General features: G+C 42.9%; 1 protein-coding gene across 1 annotated transcript; it reads left to right on the top strand.

Annotated features, from left to right (window-relative positions):
- Positions 1-327: 327 nt before the first annotated feature.
- Positions 328-12331, top strand: LOC122128762 (GTPase IMAP family member 7-like). The gene is made up of 3 exons (XM_042703513.1): positions 328-364; positions 4795-5321; positions 11894-12331. The coding sequence occupies exons 1-3, from the start codon at positions 328-330 to the stop codon at positions 12329-12331; spliced, it is 1002 nt and encodes a 333-aa protein (XP_042559447.1).
- The last annotated feature ends 14854 nt before the right edge of the window (positions 12332-27185 follow it).

Below are 27185 nucleotides of genomic sequence, written 5' to 3'. Positions count from 1 at the left end.
TTATTTCGAAGGTGCCGTCTGGTCACTCAGGACAGCTACATTTGTGTAAGTAAGGCCAATTATCCAAATGATAATAGGAATCAAAACACAAGGCTGCTGTATAGGTTCAGGAGGATGACAAATATGGAAGCATTCTTACTTGCTGTATTTTTAGCAGAGAGGTGCACTGCAGTAGTGTGGTCCTTCATAGCCCCTTTTATCAGACGCTGAAACCTGCCTTATTTTAGAGAGATAGATAGATAGATAGATAGATAGATAGATAGATATACAGATAGATAGATGGAGAGATAGATAGATAGATCACCAAATGCATTTGCTATTCATACAATGTGGGCACTGGACAAGAAAAATGACAACTGCGTCGGTCTGAAACTAGCAAAAACACTTGCGTTACCCTGCTTTGTGCTGGGTGCAAAAATTAAAAGAGGCAATGCAACACAGGCCAATCAAGTTCTTCATCTCGATCTGACAAGTTATGTCATGTTCTTCAACGCTAACACGTGTGTCCACCTTCTCTTTCTATGAAGAGGAGCGGTTTACAGGAAAGAATTGCTATGACAGATAACACGTGAAGTGCAAAGCATTTCTATTTTTGTAAGATTGTAAAATAAAACGAGCATTTCAACTGCTGATACAGTATATAATGCACTAATGTGGACAGAATTGGAAGGGCTTTACTGGCACATAATGCAACCAAGATTTGTTGTTAACTGTTACAGTATAGTCCTACATCTTCATCAGTGTGTGTGTGTGTGTGTGTGTGTGTGTGTGTGTGTGTGTGTGTGTGTGTGTGTGTGTGTGTGTGTGTGTGTGTGTGTGTGTGTGTGTGTGTGCGTGTGCGTGTGCGTGTGTGTGTGTGTGTGTGCTCCTATGGTGTTAAACCCATGATTTTGCTGCTGTTAGCATCTCACTCCACCAGTTTAGCAAAACGAACGATTGCATTAGTGTGAGAGTTTCCAAAGGTGACCTGACAAGCTCACTCTCGCATGTCAAACAACAGTGTCTTGATCCACAGCTGGTGACAACTCTTATTAGGTGCCTTTTCTATTCTGCCTTAGCCTTGGTCAGCTGGCCTTGGATTAGAGACAAATTACCTGATGTATTTATCCAGACGTGACCATGGAAACACTTTAATCTATTTTAAAGAAATTATGATTTGCTTTATTATTGTAACTGTGGCCAAGATGACCTAGGGTTGTGCAGAAGAGAGAGACGTACGGACCAGAGTTTAGCGGCAGCACTGCATTTTTTTTTTTTTTTTTAAATGAAACAAAATACAGTTTAAAATGCAAAAAAACTTGCCTCAATTGGCCAAACACATCTAGCGTGAACAGGCTATATCTACAGATCCTGTTCTCCCGTAATTCCTTCAACCTCTCAACCTCTCTGGTAAGTCTCAGCCAGGATCCTAAAGGATTAGCCCTTCCCCTGAGACAGTACCCACTCAAATAATTATTCATAAAAAAACTAAAAATACACAAACAGTATTTGACACCAGAAATTCAGTGTAGTCACAGGAAAACCTTATCATCCTAAACAGGCAATTATATTACACCCCCATTTCTAAATTTCTATCACAAATGGAATAACCCACTTCCAGCAGCAGGATCCCTAACATAAAACATAAGTCCCTAGTGATGTGCCTTGCATTAACTGCTGCTAGTGATGGCATTTTTTTTAGTACCAAAAGATTGTTGGAGAATGAGGGCTTCATTTACTAACATCGCGACCGCAGCGCAATCAGCGCCTTTGCCTATAGCGCACAGTATTTTGCATCGTATTTATCAAACAAGAACCTCGTCTGAATGTGTCAAGTTACAAGTTACAAGTTACAAGTTACAAGTATTTTATTGTCAGATGCACAGAATGACATAGGGTCAGACTGGGCACTGAAATTCTTAGGACAAGGCACCGCACAACAACCTACCATAGCATAACATAGCAAACATAATATAACATAACATAACATGACATACACTCTGTACAAGTACTCTGAACCTAATTTACATGTAATAACATATAATAACCTTACTAAATATACAAGATAAATATACAATACAATATGCTAAAACATATCACAACCTATACATATAATACATATATAATACATATAATACTAACATATATACGCTGTACATATAACATATAATACACATATAGTAACATATAATGTGTGTCGACGCCTTACCAGCGTAATCAGCGCCTAACTCCGCCCCTTAGTGTTATTTAGCGCGCAGCTAAAATAGGGAAGAAAGAGCCTGCGTGTTCTTGCCACCATGGATGATGAGTTAAAATTAGAATTAGAGCTTTTGGTTCACGAGGTTACAGCAAACTTACCCAGGTAAATATAGAAACTTATAAATATTTCTCCGTTTAGCCTTTGAATTCAAGACTGTCTTTTACTGGTGAGCTGATTTTGGGAAATTAAACTTTTCATCGAACTTTGAGTTTCTGGGTTGCCATGGTTACCCCTCAGGGTGTCTGTGCAGCTTCATATTAACGATTCATGAGTTTTCATTCATAACATGAGTTAATCACACACAGTCAACTGCAAACTGTTAAGATGGTTCCCTAAGCTAGAGATAGCTAGGATAGTTAATAGCCAGGTTAACTGCTCCATAGCATCCCGTTAAATAGTCTAGTAGGAATACACAACACCCCTTACTTTAAAACGGCGTATTCCAACACTGAAAACCATGCTTTTCAAAAGTGCTGCCCTAGGCGGATACATTTGAAAACTGAAGTTGTAGTGTGGACAGGGGAAACTGAAGTTTTCAGACGTTCGGTTGCCATGGCACTGGGGGTAGCTTGCGCTCGAGAGGTTATAACATCAAAATAAACATGGAAGGTGAAATGAATATGCTGCTCTGTCTCTACAATTTACTTAGTTTAGTTAGTGTACTTCGAGTACAAGTACTTTTCCTGAATAGATACGCGTTACTTCTTACGCAGAAGGCGAGCACTGTACTCGGTGTGCTTGAACTATGGGTGAAAATACGGCTTAAACAATACAAGAGCGCCGATTCATAGTTTTTATTTAGCAGCTGATATGTCATGCTAAAACACCTCTTGTTTACCTTCAAAGGTACAGTACGTGAAGGACAAAGCCCTCAACAATAGCCTACATTTGTTGTTAGTAATGAAAACATGAAATTGGAAGCAATTGTAAACCATGAAACAATTAGGATCCACACCACTTGCATTGTGGTCTCTCGTGCTCAAGCTCAGCCTCTCCATAAAGCACAGGCATTTAAACAACTTACATGTCATGTTGAACTTTGTTGCACTGTTCTAAACTTGTTATTATCAATACCAAATACAATGATTTTTGGCTTAACCTACAGTCTGCTCTGACTGGTAGTTGGATCTCGACTTCTGTCTTCTGTCACTTTATACGCATGCTCCATGTCTTCTTATCCATTTTCTTCCGTTGTCTGAAGCACTGTTACAGCGCCACCAACAGGCCTGGGAGATATACTATAGTGGATTCATCCGATCCACTCCGTTCGTGTAAACGCACATTTTTCTTCACATTTCTCTTTGTGTACACGAAAAGTACCGGATCCAAAATTGAATCCGGATTCAGTCAATCTAGGGTTCGTGTAAATGTGGCCTAAGGGTAGAGATCAATTGATATGGCCTAATATGTGAAACCTTACAAATATCTAACACAACCAATGTCATCCTTTTGAAATGGTATATGTTTTCCATGTGTCCAAGGTCTGTTCACTGGGCCTTAGAAAGTGAACTATGTGTGTAATGTTTTGCAAAACGTATTTGATGAAATTGGAAACGGAATGAAAGGCTGACATTTAGCTTATGGTTTTGTAGGTGCAGAATTCTGCTCTTCGAGTGACTGGTTTAAGAAATTGTGTGATATAACACATTGCAGTAAAAAAAAATCCTAAAACTTAATAAACATAGACACTTGATACAGTGCATACCAACATTTAGGAATTCATCTGCTAGTCAAGAACCGCCTGTGTTTTGCCATAACTTCATCTAGACATTTTTGTTTCTGCAAAATCAAAACGTATTCTTATTATCAAAGAGTATTTAGTATATCAGTCTGCATGTGTTTCTAAGTAAGATTCATTGTTGTGCGCTGATCTCTTAGGAACACAGAGCGATTGCAATTCACCACCTCCCAAAAGTGAGTACACTTTTATGTATAATTTATGTTCATTTTGACATTCATAATATAACCTGCTGCCTCACGGTGGGTATCGGACCAAATACCTTTTGTGCACATCATACTTTCAGTAATATGGCAAAACCATATTACCATAGACAAAACTAATATTCAATGGCAAGCCCATTCTACTTTTCATGCCACAAAAGTAAGTATGTTGGCCTAAGACATCTATTACATTGACAGAATTGCTTTTTAGTGCAAGACATGATCATCGATCGTTGTGTTTTCTTTGCATGAAAGAATGTACTATATTCATAATTGTGTGAACAAAAGGCATTGCAATGTAACATAGTTTGGTGATAAATGAATGCATGTCATGCTGCCCCATATCAAAATACAGAGATCCTAACTAATTCTAGAACCAAACATGTTCCATTGCCTTTATCCCATACCAAATTAAATGAGCCTATACCAATAGTGTTTCTCCTGACAGCACCTCCATATGTTGTTAAGATCATTAAGCAGAGTAAATGTTGTTACCCTGTAACCCAATACCCTCTTGTGTTGATTACCTATGTGGAGGAGGTCATGTAGATATAGATCCTGTCTTTTTCTACAATTACTGTTCATTTCAAGAGTTTTGACTGTTTCCTCTACAGTGTCTCCTCTAAGGATCCTGCTGCTGGGGAGAACTGGTTCTGGAAAGAGTGCCTCAGCAAACACCATCCTGGGGAGGAAAGCTTTTAAAGAGGGTGGCTCATTTGAATCTGTGACCGAAACATGCAGTAATCAACATACTTTAGTGAATGGTAGAGAAATTACAGTGATTGATACACCAGGATTGTTTGATACAGTAAAGCCAACAGAAGAGCTTAATGGTGAGATAGAGAAGTGTGTTGAGATGTCTGTCCCTGGGCCTCATGCCTTCCTGCTGGTAATCAGATTAGGTGTGAGGTTCACAAAAGAGGAGAGGAATGCTGTGAAGTGGATCCAGGAGAACTTTGGTGAGGGGGCGCTAAAGTACACTATAGTGCTCCTCACTCATGGGGATGTGCTGGAGGGGACACCAGTGAAGGATGTTCTGTGCAGAAGTGCTGCTCTCTCATCACTAACTGAACATTGTGGGGGTAAATATCACGTCTTCAACAATAAGAGTGTTACGCCCCCTGGTGGCTCGGAGTGGGACGCAACATAAGGGCAACAGGTTTGGGCAAGTGAGGGTGCAGTCACACAAAGCCAGGACACGAAAGTGACAAGAAAGTATTTATTTACAAAAAAAAGCAACACAGGGATCAACAAGGACTGTCAGTGGCACCAAAGAAAAGAACATAACAAAACCCACCCCCCATGGACAGGTGCTTTGCACCCAAAAAAATACAGTGGGTGGTGCTCACTCTAACCTAGGGTATTAACAACAAGTAAACCTACGTGCATGTAATATGTAAACCCCGGAGTATCTTACCTATCCTTATTGACCCTGTGCGCACAACAAAAAGAAGTAACAAAGACAGAGACAAAACAAAAGTAGACGGCTAATAACTAAAGTAATAAAGTTTAACAAAGGTGTAATAACTAAAGACAAATCCAAAAGCATCAATAAACCAGCAACAAACAAAGCAATAGCAAACACAAGCCAAGCGAGCTCAACCAGAGCTCTGCCACAGCTCAACCCAAAAGCAACAACAAACTATTAACAAACACAGGACTATTTGAAGGGAAATGGTTGATGGGAGATCTGGAACAGGTGTGGTGATTGGATGATTGGAACCAGGTGTGCACATCTGTGAAGTAGGAGAATGAAAACAGGAGGGGGAGACAAAACAACAACACCAACCAACAACACAAAACAGAACACAATACATGTAGGCCTAAAACATGTACACATACAAGACATACAGAACAGTGTATGTAACACTCCCCCCCATAAAGAGTCAGCCCATGGCTGACGATACCTCAAACCATCCCGTACCCAAAATCAATAATTGCCCCCAGTAACCACTGGCCCACATTTACACCCGAGACAGAGCGTCCGCAAACACATTGTCTGTGCCCTTTTTGTGGTGGATCACCAGGTTGTAATTTGTTATAACTAAAGACCAACGCATTAGTCGCTGGTTATGGTTGTGCATACGATGCAAAAACACCAGCGGATTGTGGTCTGTGTAAACCACCACAGGCTCCGCACTAGACCCAACATATACCTCGAAAAATTGGAGCGCGAGCAGCAACGCCAACGTCTCCTGCTCTATAGTTGAGTAGCGCATTTGGCTACTATTAAATTTTTTCGAAAAGAAACCTACAGGGTGGACCAAACCCTCAGAATCCATCTGAGTTAGAACTGCACCAGCACCAATACAGCTCGCATCGACTTCAATGGAAAACGGTTTATTAAAATCAGGAGCACTCAGTACTGGGGCATTACACAAGAGTGCTTTACAGCATTCAAAGGCGATTTGACACCTATCTGACCAGACAAACTTTACCAATGGACTGATCAAGTCAGTCATTGGGGCTGCAACGGAAGAGAAGTTCCTACAGAACCCTCTGTAGTAACCCGTCATTCCGAGGAATTGGCGTAACTCCCGCCGAGTGGTTGGTACTGGGAAAGACGTGATAGCTGCGATCTTGGCCTCCAAGGGACGCACTTGGCCTCCGCCCACCTGTTTACCCAAGTAGGTCACAGTCGCCTTCCCAAACTCACATTTTGCGAGGTTCAGTGTCAGAGACGCATCAGCCAGTCGCTGAAACACGGTTCTTAGCGAGTCCACATGAGCAGGCCACTCTGACGAGTGTATTACCACATCATCCAAATATGCAGTACAGTTAGGCACACCACTAAACACAATATTCACCAACCTCTGGAAAGTGGCCGGAGCGTTTCTCATCCCGAAAGCCATCACGGAATATTGTAAGAAATTATCGGGAGTCACAAAAGCACTGATGGCAGAAGCCCGTTGTGAAAGGGGAACTTGCCAGTAACCTTTCAATAGATCTAGCTTTGTGACATAGCGAGCTGATCCTATGGTATCCACGCAATCATCTACGCGGGGCATAGGAAATGAGTCAGGCACAGTAACATGGTTTACCTTTCGGTAATCTGTGCAGAATCGGACAGTAGCGTCAGGCTTTGGAACCAATAAGCACGGAGAACTCCATGGACTGGAACTGGGCTGTGCTAAATTATTCTCCAGTAAATAATCAACCTCTATTTTCATCAGAGATCTTTTGTGTGCATTTACTCTGTATGGGTGCTGTTTAATAGGTCTGGACTCACCCACATCTATGTCGTGCTCTAGCACCGTAGTGCGGGTAGGCACATCTCCAAACAGACAGGGGAACTCGGAGATAAGGCCGAGTAGGTCAGCTTCCTGCTCCCTGCTTAAATGATGCATTAAGGATGGAAGTTTCAACAACATTTCTGAGTTTGACAACCGAGGGGTCTGTTGCTGGGCATTTTGCAAACTCAGGCCATCCTCATCACTCACTGCAGTAGGGCTCACAGCTACTGACACCGCAGCCGCAACAGTGGCTACAAGAGGCGCACTGCATGTCTCAGGCTGGACGTCACCTCTAGTGTAATAATTCTTCAACATGTTTATATGACATACTCTGGTTTTTCGCCTTCTATCAGGGGTCCTGACAACATAGTCAGTATCACTCAACCTCCTGTCAATAGTGTAAGGACCTGAAAATCGAGCACTCATGGAAGTACCTGGAATGGGCAGCAACACTAAAACCAAGTCACCTGTTTGAAGAGAACGTGGAAGTGCTTTTTTATCGAACTGCCGCTTCATACCTTGCTGTGCAACAGAGAGACTCTCCCTAGCGATACTGCAAGCCTCGTGCAGTCGTTCTCGGAAGCGACTCACGTAGGTCAGCACGTTTCGCTGGGTGGGCGAACTCTCGCACGTTAGCTGATCCTTTAACACTCTTAAAGGGCCTCTAACGGTGTGACCAAATACCAGCTCTGCTGGACTAAAACCTAGTGACTCTTGCACTATTTCCCTAACCGCAAATAAAGCCAAAGGGACTCCTTCATCCCATTCCCTACCGCTCTCCATGATATATTTGCGCAACACTGACTTAAACGTCTGATGCCATCTTTCGAGTGCCCCCTGAGACTCCGGGTGATAAGCACTCGAGATTCTGTGTGATATTGACAGGGATGTTAACACCTGTTCGAAAATACCCGAAAGGAAGTTGGTACCTTGATCGGTTTGTACGATCTTAGGGAGGCCAAAAGTAGAAAAGAACTTGATCAGGGCCCTAACTACTGACTGAGCTGTTATACTCCTAAGAGGGATAGCTTCAGGGTACCGGGTAGCTACACACATTATGGTTAACAGGAACTGGTTACCAGACTTCGTTTTTGGCAGAGGGCCAACACAATCCACCAAAACATGCTCAAACGGTTCCCCTATAGCTGGGACCGGGTGAAGAGGCGCAGGCTTAATAACCTGATTAGGCTTCCCAGTGACCTGACATACATGGCATGTACGGCAAAACAAAGACACATCTCGCTTCAAACCTGGCCAGAAGAACTGTCGCAGCACTCGGTCATAGGTCTTCGTAATACCTAGATGACCAGACCAGAGATGTTCATGAGCCAGAGATAAAACGGACTGTCGGTACGGTGTAGGCACAACAATTTGAAAGACATTACTCCACTCGTTATCCAAATCAGAGCGAGACTTCCATCTCCGCATCAGGAGATCATTCTCCATAAAATAATCCATTTTTTTGTTCTTAGCGCTCTCTGGAGCAAGAGCTGCAGCAAAACATTTGGCTAAAGTAACGTCCTCCTTCTGAGCAGCAATAAGATTACTTCGAACCATAGGCAACCTAGTTGTCTCTTTGGTGGAAGTATCACACTGAACTTTAGGCTGGACACTCGGCTCAGCAGTAGACTGAGGAAACACAGGTGGGGAAATAGTTTGGCCAGTCAACTCAGTCGCGAACAGAGTATCCGACAAATCAACTGCTTCACCCAAACTACGTGCTTGAGCACGGGTGACCACACACACAGGAAACACTTCAGGGAAGTCCTGAGCCAACACATCAGGCTGCAAAATCTCAGGTCGTTCTAGAACTTCTAAAACTGGCATAACTTTGCCACCAGCGATGTCATTCCCTAGCAGAAATGTGACGCCTCTAACGGGCAAAGAAGGGCGCACGCCCACTTTAAACACTCCAGTTGCTAGGTCGCAGGATAAATGTATCTCATGGAGAGGCACAGACACAAACCCCATTTCAATGCCTTGCACAAGCACACTAGAGCCACTTAAAGTGTCATCACAAAAAGGTAACACGTCTGACAATATAAAAGACTGAGCGGCGCCAGTATCCCTGAGTATGCGCACTGGACACTGGTTCAACGGCTTTGCGCTGAGGGAAACCAGCCCGTCCAACATAAATGGTTCATAACAGGGTTCCAGAGTATCACGCTCCATCTCCGGGGCTAGTGACACTGGACCCACCAACGTTCGCACTAAACCAACCTCTTTTGGTCATTTGCTTGGCTGTGACAGCTTGCGTTTTAACATAAAACAGTCATTCTTTATGTGACCTGTTTGGTGACAATAGAAACACTCCCGTTCCTCGGTGGAGCGGAGTGGCAATGGACGTGGCGGACTAGACGGCATTCTAGCTGAGACAGAAGGAGTAAAAGACCTACTCTCATATCGGGGAATCCCAAAAGTTTGCTTGTGTGATAACACAAACTCATCAGCAAGCACAGCAGCCTGCGCTAATGTCCCTACCTTTTGCTCATTGAGATACGTCACTATTCTATCAGGCAGACTATTCTTGAATTCTTCGATGAGAACTAACTGTGACAGAGTGTCAAAATTAGTCACGTTACTTGCCTTGCACCATCTATTAAACAGAGTCTCTTTCTCGCGAGCGAACTCCACGAATGTTTTACTAGACAATTTTTTAAAACTTCTGAACTTTTGCCTATATGCCTCAGGCACTAGTTCGTAGGCACGAAGCACAGCTGTCTTAATAGTTTCGTAACACAAACTATCTTCTAGTGAGAGTGCAGCTAAAATCTCCTGCGCTTTCCCTGTTAGTTTACACTGAAGCAATATCGACCAGACCTCTTTTGGCCACTTCAGTGATGTAGCAACTCGCTCAAACGCAGTAAAATAAGCATCTACTTCCGTCTCACGAAATTGAGGTACCAACACAACATTTCTACTCACCTCAAAACCTCTGGTAGGCGCGGAGGGATCAGTGTGTATGGGCCTAGTAGGACCAGGAGACTGAGCTATACTCACAGCAGCAGCAGCTTCTAGTTCCAGGCGCTTTAGCTTCACCTCTTTTTCTGCTGCTATTTCTAATGCCATTCTTTCTGCCTCCATTTCTAACTCCATCTTCCGAATAGCCAACTTGTGATTGTATTCGGCATCTCTGTCTTTTTCCTGAGCCTCAAGTTGCAAACGCGCTAAGCGTAGCCTATGGCGGGCATCATCGCTTATCCTAGGTAAGGAAAAGGGAGAAAATCGGGGCACAGTACGAGGGGGCTTCAGCTCCACATTAGAGGCCACCTCTACAGGAACGGACTCATCCTCAACCAGCCCTCCCTCAACTACCTCTTCCTCCATGCTGTCCTTCTCTGCACTAGAAGACAAGGATGGGGGAATAGCGGGCTCACTAGCAGTCGCACTGCTGCCCGTACCAAGCACTTTTTTCTGTACTAACATATGTACAACAGCTTCTTTCAATTCTGCTTTTAGCAGAGTTGGTGAGGCTGCAAATTCAAAATGTGCCGCAATGGCATACAAATCCTTTTTCCTACAGCAATCAATCTGCTCCACAGAAGGATCACTAAGAAAACCCTCAAGATCAAAAGTGCTCATGTTGTCTTAAACAGCCTTAAGCCAAACCTCAACTAACCTAACCAATACTAACAGCCTACTTGACGTGTGCACTGCACACCAACACTCATCAAACCTGTTGCTTAAAAGGATCAAGGATCCCGGACGAGCCCCCAATTTATGTTACGCCCCCTGGTGGCTCGGAGTGGGACGCAACATAAGGGCAACAGGTTTGGGCAAGTGAGGGTGCAGTCACACAAAGCCAGGACACGAAAGTGACAAGAAAGTATTTATTTACAAAAAAAGCAACACAGGGATCAACAAGGACTGTCAGTGGCACCAAAGAAAAGAACATAACAAAACCCACCCCCCATGGACAGGTGCTTTGCACCCAAAAAAATACAGTGGGTGGTGCTCACTCTAACCTAGGGTATTAACAACAAGTAAACCTACGTGCATGTAATATGTAAACCCCGGAGTATCTTACCTATCCTTATTGACCCTGTGCGCACAACAAAAAGAAGTAACAAAGACAGAGACAAAACAAAAGTAGACGGCTAATAACTAAAGTAATAAAGTTTAACAAAGGTGTAATAACTAAAGACAAATCCAAAAGCATCAATAAACCAGCAACAAACAAAGCAATAGCAAACACAAGCCAAGCGAGCTCAACCAGAGCTCTGCCACAGCTCAACCCAAAAGCAACAACAAACTATTAACAAACACAGGACTATTTGAAGGGAAATGGTTGATGGGAGATCTGGAACAGGTGTGGTGATTGAATGATTGGAACCAGGTGTGCACATCTGTGAAGTAGGAGAATGAAAACAGGAGGGGGAGACAAAACAACAACACCAACCAACAACACAAAACAGAACACAATACATGTAGGCCTAAAACATGTACACATACAAGACATACAGAACAGTGTATGTAACAGAGTAAATACAGCACTCAGGTCAGAGAGCTAAAGGAGAAAGTTGAGGCCATGGTGGAGAAGAATGGGGGAGCAAACTACACCAGTGAGATGTACAAAAAGGTGCAGAGAAAAATAAGAGAAAAGGAGGAGAGGGAAAGAGAAGAGGAAAGAAAGAAAAAACAAGCAGAGATGAAGTTAGAGGAGGAGAGGAGAAAGAGGCGAGAGGCACAGATTAAGGCCGCAGAAGAAAGGAGGCAGAGATTCGAGGCAGAGGAGAAGGCCACGGAAGAAAGGAGGCAGAAATTCAAAGCCGAGGTGGAGGTTGAGGAAAAAAACTGCCAAAGATTTGAAGCAGAGGAGAAGGCCGCGCAAGAAAGGAGGCAAAAATTTCAAGCAGAGGAGAAGGCTGTGGAAAAAAGGAGGCAGAGATTCAAAGCAGAGGAGAAGGCAGCAGAATAAAGGAGGCAGAGATTCGAAGCAGAGAAGAAGGCCGCGGAAGAAAGGAGGCAGAGATTCAAAGCAGAGGAGAAGGTCGCGCAAGAAAGGAGGCAGAAATTTGAAGCAAAGGAGAAGGTCGCGCAAGAAAGGAGGCAGAAATTCAAAGCAGAGGAGAAGGCCGCAGAAGAAAGGAGGCAGAGATTTGAAGCAGAGGAGAAGGTTGCGCAAGAAAGGAGGCAGAAATTCAAAGCAGAGGAGAAGGCCGCAGAAGAAAGGAGGCAGAGATTCGAAGCAGAGGAGAAGGTCGCGCAAGAAAGGAGGCAGAAATTTGAAGCAGAGGAGAAGGTCGCGCAAGAAAGGAGGCAGAAATTCAAAGCAGAGGAGAGGGCCGGGGAAGATAGGAGGCAGAAATTCGAAGCAGAGAAGAAGGCCGCGGAAGAAAGGAGGCAGAGATTCGTAGCAGAGGAAAAGGCCGCAGAAGAAAGGAGGCAGAGATTCGAAGCAGAGGAGAAGGTCGCTGAAGATAGGAGGCAGAGATTTGAAGCAGAGGAGAAGGTATTCAGAGAACAAGTTATAAGAGCAAAATTCACTCCTGTGTTTGGTGCAAACGGAGAGCCAACAGCAACAGCAGCAGTAGGAGTAAGAACAATATCAAAAGCAAATGCAGCAACAGCAAAAGAAGCAAAAGCAGCAGTAAAAACTAAAACAGCAAAAGCAAAAGCAGGAAAAGCAGCAAGAGGAGGAGCAGCAGGAGGTGGACGAGGAACAGAAGGAGGACAAGGAGCAGGAGGAGCAGGAGGAACAGGAGGAGGACGAGGAAAACAGCAGGAAGAGCAGGAGCAGCAGGAGGAGGAGAGGCAGCTTCTGCAGCAGGATCAGCAGGAGGAGGAGGAGGAGCAGCATCAGGAGAAAGAGCATTAAAAAGGACAAAATTTGATTTTGGAACAGAATCAGAGGATGATTCTGATTAACAACAGCATGATCCATATGAGGTTGCATCTGAGTTTATTTTATGTTCTTATCTTTTAATTCTCTGTTAATGTACTTTACCTTTTCTTTTTCTTTTTAACCTTTTTAATCTATGATGCACTTTACACTTTAAACAAATAACTTTAATCTATTATAATCTTACCTAAACTAAAGGCAGAGATGTGACTAGGTGTTGAAAACTTTTAATCTACTTCAAGCTTTTCTTTTAATGCACTGAACCTTTTTAATATATTGTCTTGAGACAATTTTAATGTTTTGGCACGTAAATATAATTGAATTGAATTACTCTATGTTCTTTGTATCAGCTTAATATAATGTTGGACATTATAATAGATATGACTGCATTAATAGATATGTTTATAAAATGGTACTGTACAAATTAATTGTGTTTATTTACTGCTAATAGTAATGTAATGCAAATAAGAGGTTATGCACTTTCCAAATCAGGAATGTTTAAATATTTACACATTTTATCAAAATAACATTTTATACATCGCAATATATCTCTTTGATATGGGTATAGTCTACAGTATTTAAAAATAGGCTGTTTGTTGTAAATAAAAAGGGCTCCTACTGTACATGGGGGCCCACCTGGGCTCAGAAAGATATGATGCATCATTTATGAGCAAATAGCCTTCATCCTTGATTAAGATTAGCATGACGTTAGTACGTGATCCGGATTCAAAAGTATAACCACAGCTCCATGAGAGAAAAAAAAACAGGGATCTATAAACGTGTACAATGCAAATAAAGTTCACCTAAAATAATCTAACCTGAACTAAAGGCAGGGATGTTACTAGGTGTTGAAAACATTCAGGGCATAGCCCAGGTCTGTAGAGAGGTCAGAGGGCATCCTCCCTCTGGAGAATGTTTTAGATTCTAATTGCACTATTTTCACACAGTTTGGGCCTAAAGATGGCCCATTGTCTGTCTCACATGAACATTATAGCAACACATGGCCCATCCGGTATACCACTCTGCTTGTCTGCAAACACTTGAAAACACTTGTATGCTAGGTCACACTTACACGGGATATGGACATCATCATAGGTTACCCATAGAAAACATTGATGAGGTTTTTATGAATAATGATATTTCATGTGAACATCATACTTTCTGAATATCAGAAAACACTACGTCTGCCTTTAAGGTTTAACACTTCAGACCCTAAGGCCTTTTTTTGACTTGTTAGGTAATCTGCCATGCCTTGATATTTTTGTATATTTCATCTAACTAAAAAACAATGAGGCAAAAGTGGCATGAATGTGTCACGTCTGTGCCAAACTCCGCTCCAGCCACGCCCCCTTTAGCACACTCTCACACTCACTCTCCCAGCTGCACCTCATTCTCATCCCGTAATCACAAATGTCAGGGAATTTTTCACCCTTTACCAGGACTGTATTAAACCTCAGAATTAAGACTCACAACCAAGAATATAATCAATAACAGACATTTACTCTGGCCCAGAGGAGTGTAGTGATTTCAGACAGCTCTTCAACCATACACTGCCCCTCTTACAAAAATGTCTGCTCTTTATTCAAAGAAAGTGTTCACAGAAATCAAACATGACACTCCCCGTTCGTTTTACCATTTTTACCATCTGGTCTTTGGTTCCCAGAGATAAGAATGTTTACCTAAGACCCCCAAACCCAAACTTTAACACAACAATCAAGATGAGTTCACAAAACACATGGCCTCTTAACACCACTAACTCAGTCTTAACCTAAACATTCCATGACACCTCTGAGTTCCACTTCTCCCTTTCTCACAGACTCAGCAATCCTCTCAACAGAACAAAGAAACAGCTGAGACTTCCATTTAACAAACTAATAACAAACTACAACACATATCATGATAATAATTATATAGCATATTTCTTTCACATTTCCCTCCTGTTTATCATGAAAACAATACTAGTATAGACATCAACCTTATACATTTCCTTCGGTTTTCTGCATAGGCATCATTACACTAAAGAATCATTTTCCTGATGAGACAGCAGGGCATCAAATTCCTGTGACAACATTACATTCTGCACATAATTACGTACTACACTAGAAATGAGAACTTTAATACATGTAGAAATACACATCATAAAAATACAAAAAAGTATAAAGATTGCAACAATAGGTAACAGTCCTTTCAACACAATTTGCCACCATGCACCCGAAGTAAACCAAGCAAGAGGATTCCACCACGGAACATCCACCACTTTATCACGTGCTATAGCATCACGAACAGCCTTCATTTGCTGTAAGGCTTCAGAAACAGAGATGCTCTGTACCACATCTGGTATCCAGGTACAGCAGGTGTCATTCAGAAAAACACAAACCCCACCACTAGATGCAGTAAGCAGGTCTAAAACTAATCTATTCTGAAGTACCATTAGCCGAATTTGCGAAACTTCATCATTAAGGCCTTCCATGCTGACTAAGGTTGCATTAATGAACAATCCTAACCTATAGTTAAGCGTTTCCATTCTTAACATTAGTTTACCTACTCCTATCCACTGAAACAGAGACAAAGTTACCTTGGTTCCTTTAGTCCAAATCTTTTGGTCATCAGGTACGTCAGTCCCCCACACACGTGCAATTCCACCTGTTGTAATCCTTGGTACTTATTTTATACATTTGTTGGATTGAAATTGTTTGAAATTTATTTGCATTTTTGTATAACTTCTGTTTTTTGTGTTTTGAAGGTTTATAACATGATGGACCAACCAGTCAACAACAAACAAATACGGAAAACAATTATATTGAGCTGTGTTGGAAAGACTGTGCGTCCTTTGGGGTTCATGTACCAGGGCATTTAGAGTTGGGCAAGAGTTGAACAAAAAAACTAAGAACTTGACCCACACACACACACTCACACAAACAAACACACAAACAAACAGACATAGACAAAGAAAGACTGAGAGCGACCTATATAGAAACACTCATTCACACACAACAGATTGCACATATACTCCTTCCTGACGCACACACAAACGCACGCTCACTCACTCACTCACACACATAATCATGAATGTGTCCAGGATGAAGAACACACACACACACACACATCACAAAGACACACAAACACATATTCACACTCTCTCTCAAACACGATAGTGGTGGAATCCCAGAGGAGCTAATTGGACCAATTTAGCCCAAGTGGCTGCCCTCTGTAAAGGGTGCCTCAGGCAAGCATGAGGAGAGACTTTTTGAGAGAGACATGAGAGAGAGCACAAGGAAAGAACTTTGGAACAACCGGAAGGTGTACCGCTTGCCTCGCTTACCGGGTCTGAGGAAGTATGTACGTGTCTAGATGTGTGGACACACCTAGATGTGTGGACACGCCTTGCTTTGTTTTGTTCCACAGTTTTGTGCTTTGTCTATATGCCTTGTTTATGTTTGCTTGTTATTGTGATGGTTTATATACTGTATGTACCTAGCATTGTGCCTAGTGCCTGTACATAGTATTGGACCTTGAGAGGTGCCGGAATTTGGGCCTAAATCGGCCAAGCAGGTGCCCAGGAACTTGGTTACTTGGGATACGGTGGGCACGGTTTGTGCATTTTGATTTGTTTGTTTCATCGTGTGGGCACATGTGTTGGGGGATGCTATAGAGCCCCGTGTTTATACATATATATATTTTGATATACAAAAGCAACCATCTCCTGTGCTGTGTTTTCCCCACATCTTCACCAAATCCAGTCGCCACATCCCAAAAATAATGTGGGGTGACCGGTCGGTCCTCACACACACACACACACAGAAACACAAACACTAATTTACACACACAATGTTATGCCCTGTTGTGAATTGTGATCTAAGCACAACATTGTTGTACTATCATGTCACCACTAGATGGTAGTAGTGTACTGCATTGCATAGTGACGCATACATCACAACCTGGCCAGATAAGTTGGAAGTAGACGAGGCTTAGAACAAAAGTAAGGAGCGTATTTGATTTGATTGCTTATTGGGGGAGTAAGATTATAGTCACATGTGTTGCAGTGTCATCAGTACTAAACATCATTTACAGAAAGGTAAAGAAGGTTAAAGGTGTTGAGTTGAGTTTACTCTGACTTTCAAAACTGAAAACTTTTTTTTGAGGGATGTGTGTGTGCATGTGTCCGTGCATGTATATGTGTGTTTGCATGTGTGCATGCATGTTTGTATGTGGGTGTGTGCATGCATGCGGCCGTGCATGCGTGTATGCATGCATGCTTGCATGCGTGCATGTGTGTGTGCGCATGCATGAGTGTGTATTTCACCTCTCTTGCTATTGCTATAGTAACACTGAAGCAGAGCTCATGTTAACACTGAGAGAGCTGACGGACGTCTTGTTGAAATGATGGAACTCTTCACCTTTGCACTGGTGACCAGAGGGGTGCAGCTATTGAAAGTTGATTTTTCTGCTTATTGTCCCTTCATAGGTAGAATGTCAATTACTTTCACTTTCACGCTCATAATTAGACTTGGCCGAGTTAAATGTGAGAATGGATGTTATACTTGCACTATACTCTTGATGTGAGAATATTAAGTGAAGAAGGAAGTAAGCTGGTTTACATTTGTCCTGAAAGGTTTTGGAGCTGTGGGTGATGAGCCAGAACAGATTGAACAACATACCAAAGGATGCCTCGATTAAGCTTGTATACATTACACAGTGTCTGATAAATGTGTCATCACAGTGACCTTGTGGAAGCTTTTCGCAGCCTCTGTGTTTAATGTACAAGTCAATAGAAGGTGATCATGATGCGCTACAAGAAGATGGAGGAAGACTGTGATTCTCCACCAAGAGCTTTATACTGGAGGTCAAATAAAGGCCCCAAAGACATTAAAATAATGCAGTTGATTCAGATGTATTCTGCCTGCGGGGGAAAAGCATGGAGCCGCACAGACAGAAAATGTGCTTCCCTGACAGAGGAGGTCACAGCAAACAGATTATATTCTATAAATGCTGTTTTTACCAATAATTACAGTCATGAGTAAGAGAGGCTGGGTCAAATACAGTTGGATGCCATGAGAGCACTGAATAATGACTGCTTTATAATGACTGTTATAGAAGTTTCTAAACGTTCCTCTTCCAACGAGTCAGAAAAAGATTCAGAAACTCCAGTTCAACTGTAGGGGGAGCCCTAACATACTTTGTGATGATTTAAAGGTACAGTGTGTACCGTGCTGCAAACTGCAGCATTATCAGATATGGTATGTGTCTGCTTGACACACAGTAAACATTATCTTTACCAGTTACCTACCTTAACCTAATTTACATTACAATCAAATGTGGGTCATAAGTATACACAACTGTCATGATGCATTTTACACAAAACTCTTGTCTCTGCATCAAAAGGAATACATGACTTAACATGTATCTTAAATCTCTGCTGATACCTTATTTCAACACTAGATGACAGTAGGTGCTGTGTGAATTCTGCACTCAAGTACAGTGTAACATTCATTGAGAAACACCTCATTTCCACAGGAGGCTTTTTAAAAGTTAAAGTTAAAAATATGTAAAAGCAAAAAAAGGTTAAAAAAAAATCATAAACATAAAATTACCTATACATATAATGATAACATGCAATAACCTTACAACATAACAATCTAACTATACAATACAATATGCTAAACCTATAATAACCTATATATATAATACTTATATATATATACATATAACATATAATACACATATAATAACCTATGCTAACCTAGTAAACCTATACTAACCTACAGACAATCCAGTTGTGGGAGTTACAGGTAGTGCAATATTTCTGATACAATATTACTGATAGTGCAAACAGTTCAAAGTGACAGTGTATGTAAAGTGACGAGTGCGAAAGTGTATCAATGTCCATTTAGCAGCCTGATGGCCCTTTGGAAGAAACTGTTCTCTAGTCTGCGGGAACGAGACCAGATGCTGTGGTACCACCTTCCAGAAGGCAGCAGGGTAGAAAGTCTAAAGGCTGGATGGTAGCAGTCTTTTAGGATCCTGCCAGCTTTCCTGAGGCATTGTGTGTGGTAGGTCAGCAGACATGACCACACTACGTAGGACCTTGCTGTCCTTGGCTGCTCCCATACCACACTGAGATGCAACCAGTCAGGATGCTCTTTATTTTGCATCTGTAGAAGTTGGTGAGGATGACTGAGTCCATGCCAAACTTCTTCAGTCTCCTTAAGAAGAAGAGGCGCTTCCGGGCCGCTTTGACCACCATGTCCGTGTGTGTGTGTGTGATTCAGTTTGAGTTCACTCGTCAGTATTTATTTGAAATGTACAAAATGTAATCATTCTCTCCCACTCCCTCCCTCTCTCTCTCACTCTCTCTCTCTCCCTCTCCACCCCCCCCTCTCTATCTCTCTGTGTTTTGCTCAATATGCAGTTCTATGTTTTATCTCTTATACTTGTAATGTCTTCACTGTCTATTCATTTGAAATGTACACTCTTCTGTCCATCCTCCTCCTCTTCATCCCTCTCTCCATCCTCCTCCTTCTCATACTCTATCTGTTCCTACACCACCATCTTTGCGACCTCCTACTTCATCAGGGTTTTGTCTTGTACAACGCAAATGTTCTCTCTCACTCTTACATGCACACACACACACACACACATATCAGTACTTCCTGTAGAGGCAAATCTCCTGCATTTTCTCGAACCCTGAGGTTACTCCAATATGTTGGGACGTCCTACAGAGAACGGGTCCTGGATCCTGCTGAGCTTTCATTCCCCTCCTCTCCTGCTCACTTATAACACATATTTTCTCTCTCACTCTTACACACACACAAACACGTTCAGATTCATCATGTGTGAGTATGTGTGTGTGTGTGTGTGTGTGTGTGTGTGTGTGTGTGTGTGTTTTGAATGTGTAAAAGACAGAACATGTGCATCTAGTCTGTGTTAGTGTGTCACACCAGTGGGCTTTTAAAACTTGATATGACAATATGATGATTAGTAATTATACAACTGTATGAAAATGTACTACTTGTTCATCAAGGACTTATCTGAGTTCACAAAGGAGCCCCTTTCAGTCACCCAGGCAACTATAACACCAAGTCACAGTAAACATGATCTTTACCAATGACCTACCTTAACCTGTAGATTACAATCAGAAATATGGGTCAAGTATACACAACTGCCATGATGCATTTCAAAGAAAAATCTTATCTCTGCATGAAAATGAATACATGGAAGCATATATCTGAAAGCATGAATAATATTTTTCTGTAATCATCATTGCCACTGACACAACAATAGCACTTCTACCCTCATAATTAAATTGTAAATACTAAAGGCGGCTATCTTAGCTTTCAGGGCCTTAGATGATGTGGCATTTTTCTATGCAGTGTTCAAAGTACATACTGTAGATATGCATTGAACTTTGTAACATAATACAATCCCAGCTCCAACCTTGCATAGCTGTTTTATCATTATCTTCATCTCTTTATCTGGTTGGCACTGGAAGGGAGGCACAAGCAGTTCTGGTGATACAGTAAATGGCACCATGTCTTTGAAAGCCCCTTCGAACACATATATATGATGATCTGTGACATCCTGAAGAGACACACTAAATAAGAGTGTACAGAAACATTAAAATAATAATAATAATTCAACGGCTTTCATTTGTCCCCGTTTTGTACATTTCTTGTTTATGTGTGTGTGATTCTGTTTGAGTTCAATCCTCAGTATTAATTTGAAATGTACAAAATGTAATAATTCTCCCCTACTCTCTCTATCCCTCCCTCCCTCTCTCTCTCTCCATCCCTCTCTCTCTCTCCATCCCTCTCTCTCTCTGTGTTTTGCTCAAAGTGTAGTTCTATGTTTTATCTCATACTTGTAATGTCTTCACTGTTTATTCATATGAAATGTACACTCTTATTTCCATCCTCCTCCTCTTCCTCCCTCTCTCCATCCTCCTCCTCCTCATACTCTATCTGTTCCTACACCTCCATTTTGCGACCTCCTCCTTCATCAGGGTCTTGTACAACGCAAATTTTCTCTCTCACTCTTACATGTACACACACACACACATATCAGTACTTCCTGTAGGGGCAGATATCCTGCGTTTTCTCTAACCCTCAGGTTGCTCTCATATGTTGGGACGTCCTACAGAGAACGGGTCCTCGATCCTGCTGAGCTTTCATTCCCCTCCTCTCCTGCTCACTTATAACACATATTTTCTCTCTCAATCTTACACACACACAAACACGTTCAGATTCATCATGTGTGATTGTCTGTGTGTGTGTGTGTGTGTGTGTGTGTGTGTGTGTGTGTGTGTGTGTGTGTGTGTTTTGAATGTGTAAAAGACAGAACATGTGCATCTAGTCTGTGTTAGTGTGTCACACCAGTGGGCTTTTAAAACTTGATATGACAATATGATGATTAGCAATTATACAACTGTATGAAAATGTGCTACTTGTTCATCAAGGACTTATCTGAGTTCACAAAGAAGCCCCTTTTAGTCATCCACGCATCTGTAACACCAAGTCACAGTAAACATGATCTTTACCAATGACCTACCTTAACCTAATGTAGATTACAATCAGAAATATGGGTCAAGTATACACAACTGCCATGATGCATTTCAAAGAAAAATCTTATCTCTGCATGAAAATGAATACATGGAAGCATATATCTGAAAGCATGCATAATATTTTTCTGAAATCATCATTGCCACTGACACAACAATTGCACTTCTACCCTCATAATTAAATTGTAAATGCTAAAGACGGCTATCTTAGCTTTCAGGGCCTTAGATGATGTGGCATTTTTCTATGCAGTGTTCAAAGTACATACTGTAGATATGCATTGAACTTTGTAACATAATACAATCCCAGCTCCAACCTTGCATAGCTGTTTTATCATTATCTTCATCTCTTTATCTGGTTGTCACTGGGAGGGAGGCACATGCAGTTCTGGTGATACAGTACATGGCACCATGTCTTTGAAAGGCCCTTCAAACACATATGATGATCTGTGACATCCTGAAGAGACACACTGAATAAGAATGTACAGAAACATTAAAATAATAATAATAATTCGGCTTTCATTTGTCCCCGTTTTGTACATTTCAAATGAAAACTGAGGAGTGAACTCAAACAGAATCATACACATACACACACACACACATGATGATTCTAAACTTGTGCATGATTGTGTGTGTGTGTGTGTGTGTGTGTGTGTGTGTGTGTGTGTGTGTGTGTGATTCTGTTTGAGTTCACTCCTCAGTATTTATTTGAAATGTACAAAATGTAATCATTCTCTCCCACTCCCTCTCTCTCTCACTCTCTCTCTCTCCCTCTCCACCCCTCTGTCTCTCTCTCTCCACCCCCCCCCCCCTCTCTCTCTATCTCTCTGTGTTTTGCTCAATATGCAGTTCTATGTTTTATCTCATACTCGTAATGTCTTCACTGTCTATTAATTTGAAATGTACACTCTTCTGTCCATCCTCCTCCTCTTCCTCCCTCTCTCCATCCTCCTCCTCCTCATACTCTATCTGTTCCTACACTTCCATCTTTGTGACCTCCTCCTTCATCAGGGTCTTGTCTTGTACAACACGAATGTTCTCTCTCACTCTTACACACACACACACACACACACACACACACACACACACACACATCAGTACTTCAGTATCAGTACAGTGTTGGGACATCCTACAGAGAACGGGTCCTGGATCCTGCTGAGCTTTCATTCCCTTAACCTGATGTAGATTACAATCAGAAATATGGGTCAAGTATGCACAACTGCCATGATGCATTTCAAAGAAAAATCTTATCTCTGCATGAAAATGAATACATGGAAGCATATATCTGAAAGCATGCATAATATTTTTCTGAAATCATCATTGCCACTGACACAACAATAACACTTCTGCCCTCATAATTAAATTGTAAATACTAAAGACGGCTATCTTAGCTTTCAGGGCCTTAGATGATGTGGCATTTGTCTATGCAGTGTTCAAAGTACATACTGTAGATATGCATTGAACTTTGTAACATAATAAAATCCCAGCTCCAACCTTGCATAGCTGTTTTATCATTATCTTCATCTCTTTATCTGGTTGGCACTGGGAGGGAGGCACAAGCAGTTCTGATGATACAGTAAATGGCACCATGTCTTTGAAAGGCCCTTCGAACACATATGATGATCTGTGACATCCTGAAGAGACACACTAAATAAGAGTGTACAGAAACATTAAAATAATAATAATAATTCAACGGCTTTCATTTGTTCCCGTTTTGTACATTTCTTGTTTATGTGTGTGTGATTCTGTTTGAGTTCAATCCTCAGTATTAATTTGAAATGTACAAAATGTAATAATTCTCCCCCACTCTCTCTATCCCTTCCTCCCTCTCTCTCTCTCCCTCCCTCCCTCTCTCTCTCTCTTTCTCTCTTTTTGTGTTTTGCTCAATATGCAGTTCTATGTTTTATCTCTTATACTTGTAATGTCTTCACTGTCCGTTCATTCGAAATGTACACTCTTCTGTCCATCCTCCTCCTCTTCCTCCCTCTCTCCATCCTCCTCCTCCTCATACTCTATCTGTTCCTACACTTCCATCTTTGTGACCTCCTCCTTCATCAGGGTCTTGTCTTGTACAACACAAATTTTCTCTCTCACTCTTACATGCACACATACACACACACACACACACACACACACACACACACACACACACACACACACACACACACACACACACACACACACACACACACACACACACACACACACACACACATCAGTACTTCAGTATCAGTACAGTGTTGGGACATCCTACAGAAAACGGGTCCTGGATCCTGCTGAGCTTTCATTCTACTCCTCATTCTACTCATTCTCTCCTGCTAAATTTTAACACATATTTTCTCTCTCACTCTACACACACACACACACATACACACACACACACACACACACACACACACACACACACACACACACACACACACACACACACACACACACACAAACACGTTCAAATTCATCATGTGTTTGGGGGGTTTTGTGTGTGTGTGTGTGTGTTGGGAAATATGATAAGAAGAAAAATAAATTGTGTGCATGTGTGATCTCTTTGTGTGTGTAGGGCTGTGTGTGTTTGTGTGTGTGCATGAACATATTCTGCATACATATTCTGATGAGGATGTTCTCATCTTGTCTGCAGATGCAGCACCATCCTGACCACGCAGAGAGATTTGACTGGTATCAGGTGCTGTGTAGAGAGGGTCTGTCTGGACGCTGCTACTGGGAGGCTGAGTGGAGTGAGGGTGGGGCTAAGATAGGAGTGGCATATGAATGCACCAATAGGAAAGGGTGGAGTGATGACTGTGGGTTTGGACGTAATGACAAATTAATACTGAAGAGTGAAGACATTACAACTATGAAATAAAACATATAACGGCATATTTAGCAAAACAGAGAGAGAGAGAGAGAGAGAGAGAGAGAGAGAGAGAGAGAGAGAGGGGGATAGAATGGGTTAGGAACTTAAACAGAATCACACACACACAGTGACACGTACACCCAAACTTGCACACAGAACACATTGGAACACACACACACGATGATTATGAACTTTTGCATGATTCTGTCTGTGTGTGTGCGTGTGCGGGCTGAGTTAGTGAGTTAGTGTTTGTGTGTGTCTGTGTGTGGGTCTGTGTCATCAGTTCTGGTGATACGGTAAATGACCGTTTAACATTTCAGACAGATGTATTTGTGGTAAACTTACTGCATTTGAGGCTGTAATTATGAGTCAGGCAAAGTTCCAAAAGGCTCATCTGGAGCATGATGTCTCTCTCTCTCTCTCTCACTCTCTCTCTCTCTTTTCTCTCTGTCTCTCTCTCTCTTTCCACACACACACACACACACACACACACACACACACACACACACACACACACACAAACCCAAAATGTACAAAACAGGCATGTGAGTTATTGTAAATGTCAAATGAGCAGTAGAGGCATGTTGTCTCTTGTCAGGAATGTTTACACATGAAGCATGTTGTCTTTTGTCAGGAATGTTCAGACGTGTTACAAATTTGTACTGACCTGATACATTTCCAGAGTTGCCCCTTCATAGGAACAGCAGCTTGATTCACACTGCCAAATACTGGCAGGTTATTTTGTTTCCCCAAGCTGTTGGTTCCACAATGGTAAAATATGAAACAGCTTCATCAGTCTTGTATGCGTTCTGGGTTAAACCCGTAGATATTAATGCTGTTAGGTGTAGGCCTAGCAGTGGTGACTACATTTACTGACTTTGGTTGATTGATGTCTGTCATTGAGGGCTGTTGGAATCGCTTTCTGGATACATTTTCAAGATCCATTTTTCACAAATCCATACCTAGAATAATTGTTAATCTAGTACAGAAATCACATGACTGTGTCTGACAAGAGGTGCAGCGGGTGAGGCAGAGAGACAGGCCCGTCGCCCTACGGAGCTCCACCACCGCCTCGTGCCCATCCCCCAGCGACGCAGCCAACTCCGTCAGGAGTTTGGCTTGGTAGCGCTGTAGGAGCGCTGCGGTGTTCGTCGAACACGCAGCCTGCCCAGCAGCCAAATAAGCCTTCTCGGCCAGAGCCGCCTGGTGCCTGGCCACTCGCGTGGGCAGGAGGGGTCTCTGGCCGAGGCGCATCGTGGGAGAGGCGGGCGAGAGGTAGCCCGCCACCGTGTCCTCTACCGGTGGAAAGGAGAGGTAGCCGCTCTCCTTGGCTTGGTCGAGGTGGAGGTAGGCAGCAAAGCCCGGCACCGGGGCACGTCCCGAGTAGGGAGTGGCCCATGTGGTCTTGAGCTCCCCATGCACCTCCGCAAAGAAGGGGATGGGGCTGGGGGCTGCTACGGATGGGCCAGCGTAGAACTCCCCATCCAGCAGTTAAGCCTGCACGCTGGGAGGGGGAGGGAGGGGGAGACCGAGGTAGCTCGCCGCCCTCAGCGCCACCTCGTGGAGCTGCTGGCCCAAGGTCCTGGATGTAGCCGGGGGAGAGGTTGCCCGCGGCTTCACATCCATTTCGAGCTGCATCTCCTCCTCGTCCGAGGCGTGCTCGTCCGAGAAGTCGAGCAGACTCTCGTTGTCCAGGCCGAAGTCCAGCTCTGGCACGGGCTGGTCCTCGCACCCAGGAGGTAGCTCCACCGCCTCGTGGTCCGCGGCCACCAGGCTAGCGGGTGAGGGAGACGGGGAGAGGCTAGTGTGGCTGCGGCTAAACAGCGGTTGCCTAACACCACGCTGCCTGGGGCCGAAGGAACGCACAGTCCTACAGGGGGAATCTCCCCGGACGGAGCTGGCGTCGCCTTCTTAGCGTCTGAGCGTTTCCAGTACGCTAGACGCTTGGTGGCCCTTGCTAGGGTCATGCTAGCACAGATGCCGCAGGCCGGGTCGTCGGCATTGAGAGCCACCTCCGCGTGGGCCCTGCCAAGGCAGACCACGCAACGGCGGTGACGGTCGCCCTTGTCTCTGGCGTGCCCGCAGTCGGGGTAAGCCTGCCTGGACATTATCTGAAATGAGAAAGAAAGTTAATTTCAAGAGCACAGGAGAGGGATTGGACGAATCTCAGCCTTCCGGCGTGTGAATAGTGCTTCGATTGGTTCCGTGACTATGTCATGTCTAGGGTGACCAGATTTTAGTTTGTGAAAAAGAGGACACTTCGTCGCGACGGAGTTTTTGGACATATTTTTCACATGCAGATGACCCCGCCCCCTCCCCTGCGACGAAGTTTGGACATATTTTTCACATGCAGATGTCATGTACTATTGTAAGCGATGCAACTAGTGGGGGCGGCAAGGTGCTCAGTGTTGCCAGATTGTAAATGGCGTATCATATCAAAGGCTCAAAATGATCGTATTTGGAGGATAATTATCATATCTGGCAACACTGGGAAGGCGGTCGACCAATGACAGTTCTCTCTACAGTCA

Source organism: Clupea harengus, chromosome 24 (genome assembly GCF_900700415.2).
Source record: "Clupea harengus chromosome 24, Ch_v2.0.2, whole genome shotgun sequence".
Taxonomy (NCBI): domain Eukaryota; kingdom Metazoa; phylum Chordata; class Actinopteri; order Clupeiformes; family Clupeidae; genus Clupea; species Clupea harengus.
Note: the sequence above shows the minus strand (reverse complement) of the source record. Positions and strands in the feature narration are given on the sequence as shown.

Bases quoted from the DNA above. Each gene is read 5' to 3' on its own strand.
- LOC122128762 (XM_042703513.1), top strand. From the start codon at position 328: ATGTGGGCACTGGACAAGAAAAATGACAACTGCGTCG. The intron at 365-4,794 runs GTCTGAAACTAG...TTTCCTCTACAG, and splicing joins GAAAAATGACAACTGCGTCG to TGTCTCCTCTAAGGATCCTG. The intron at 5,322-11,893 runs GCAACATAAGGG...TGTATGTAACAG, and splicing joins CTGGTGGCTCGGAGTGGGAC to AGTAAATACAGCACTCAGGT.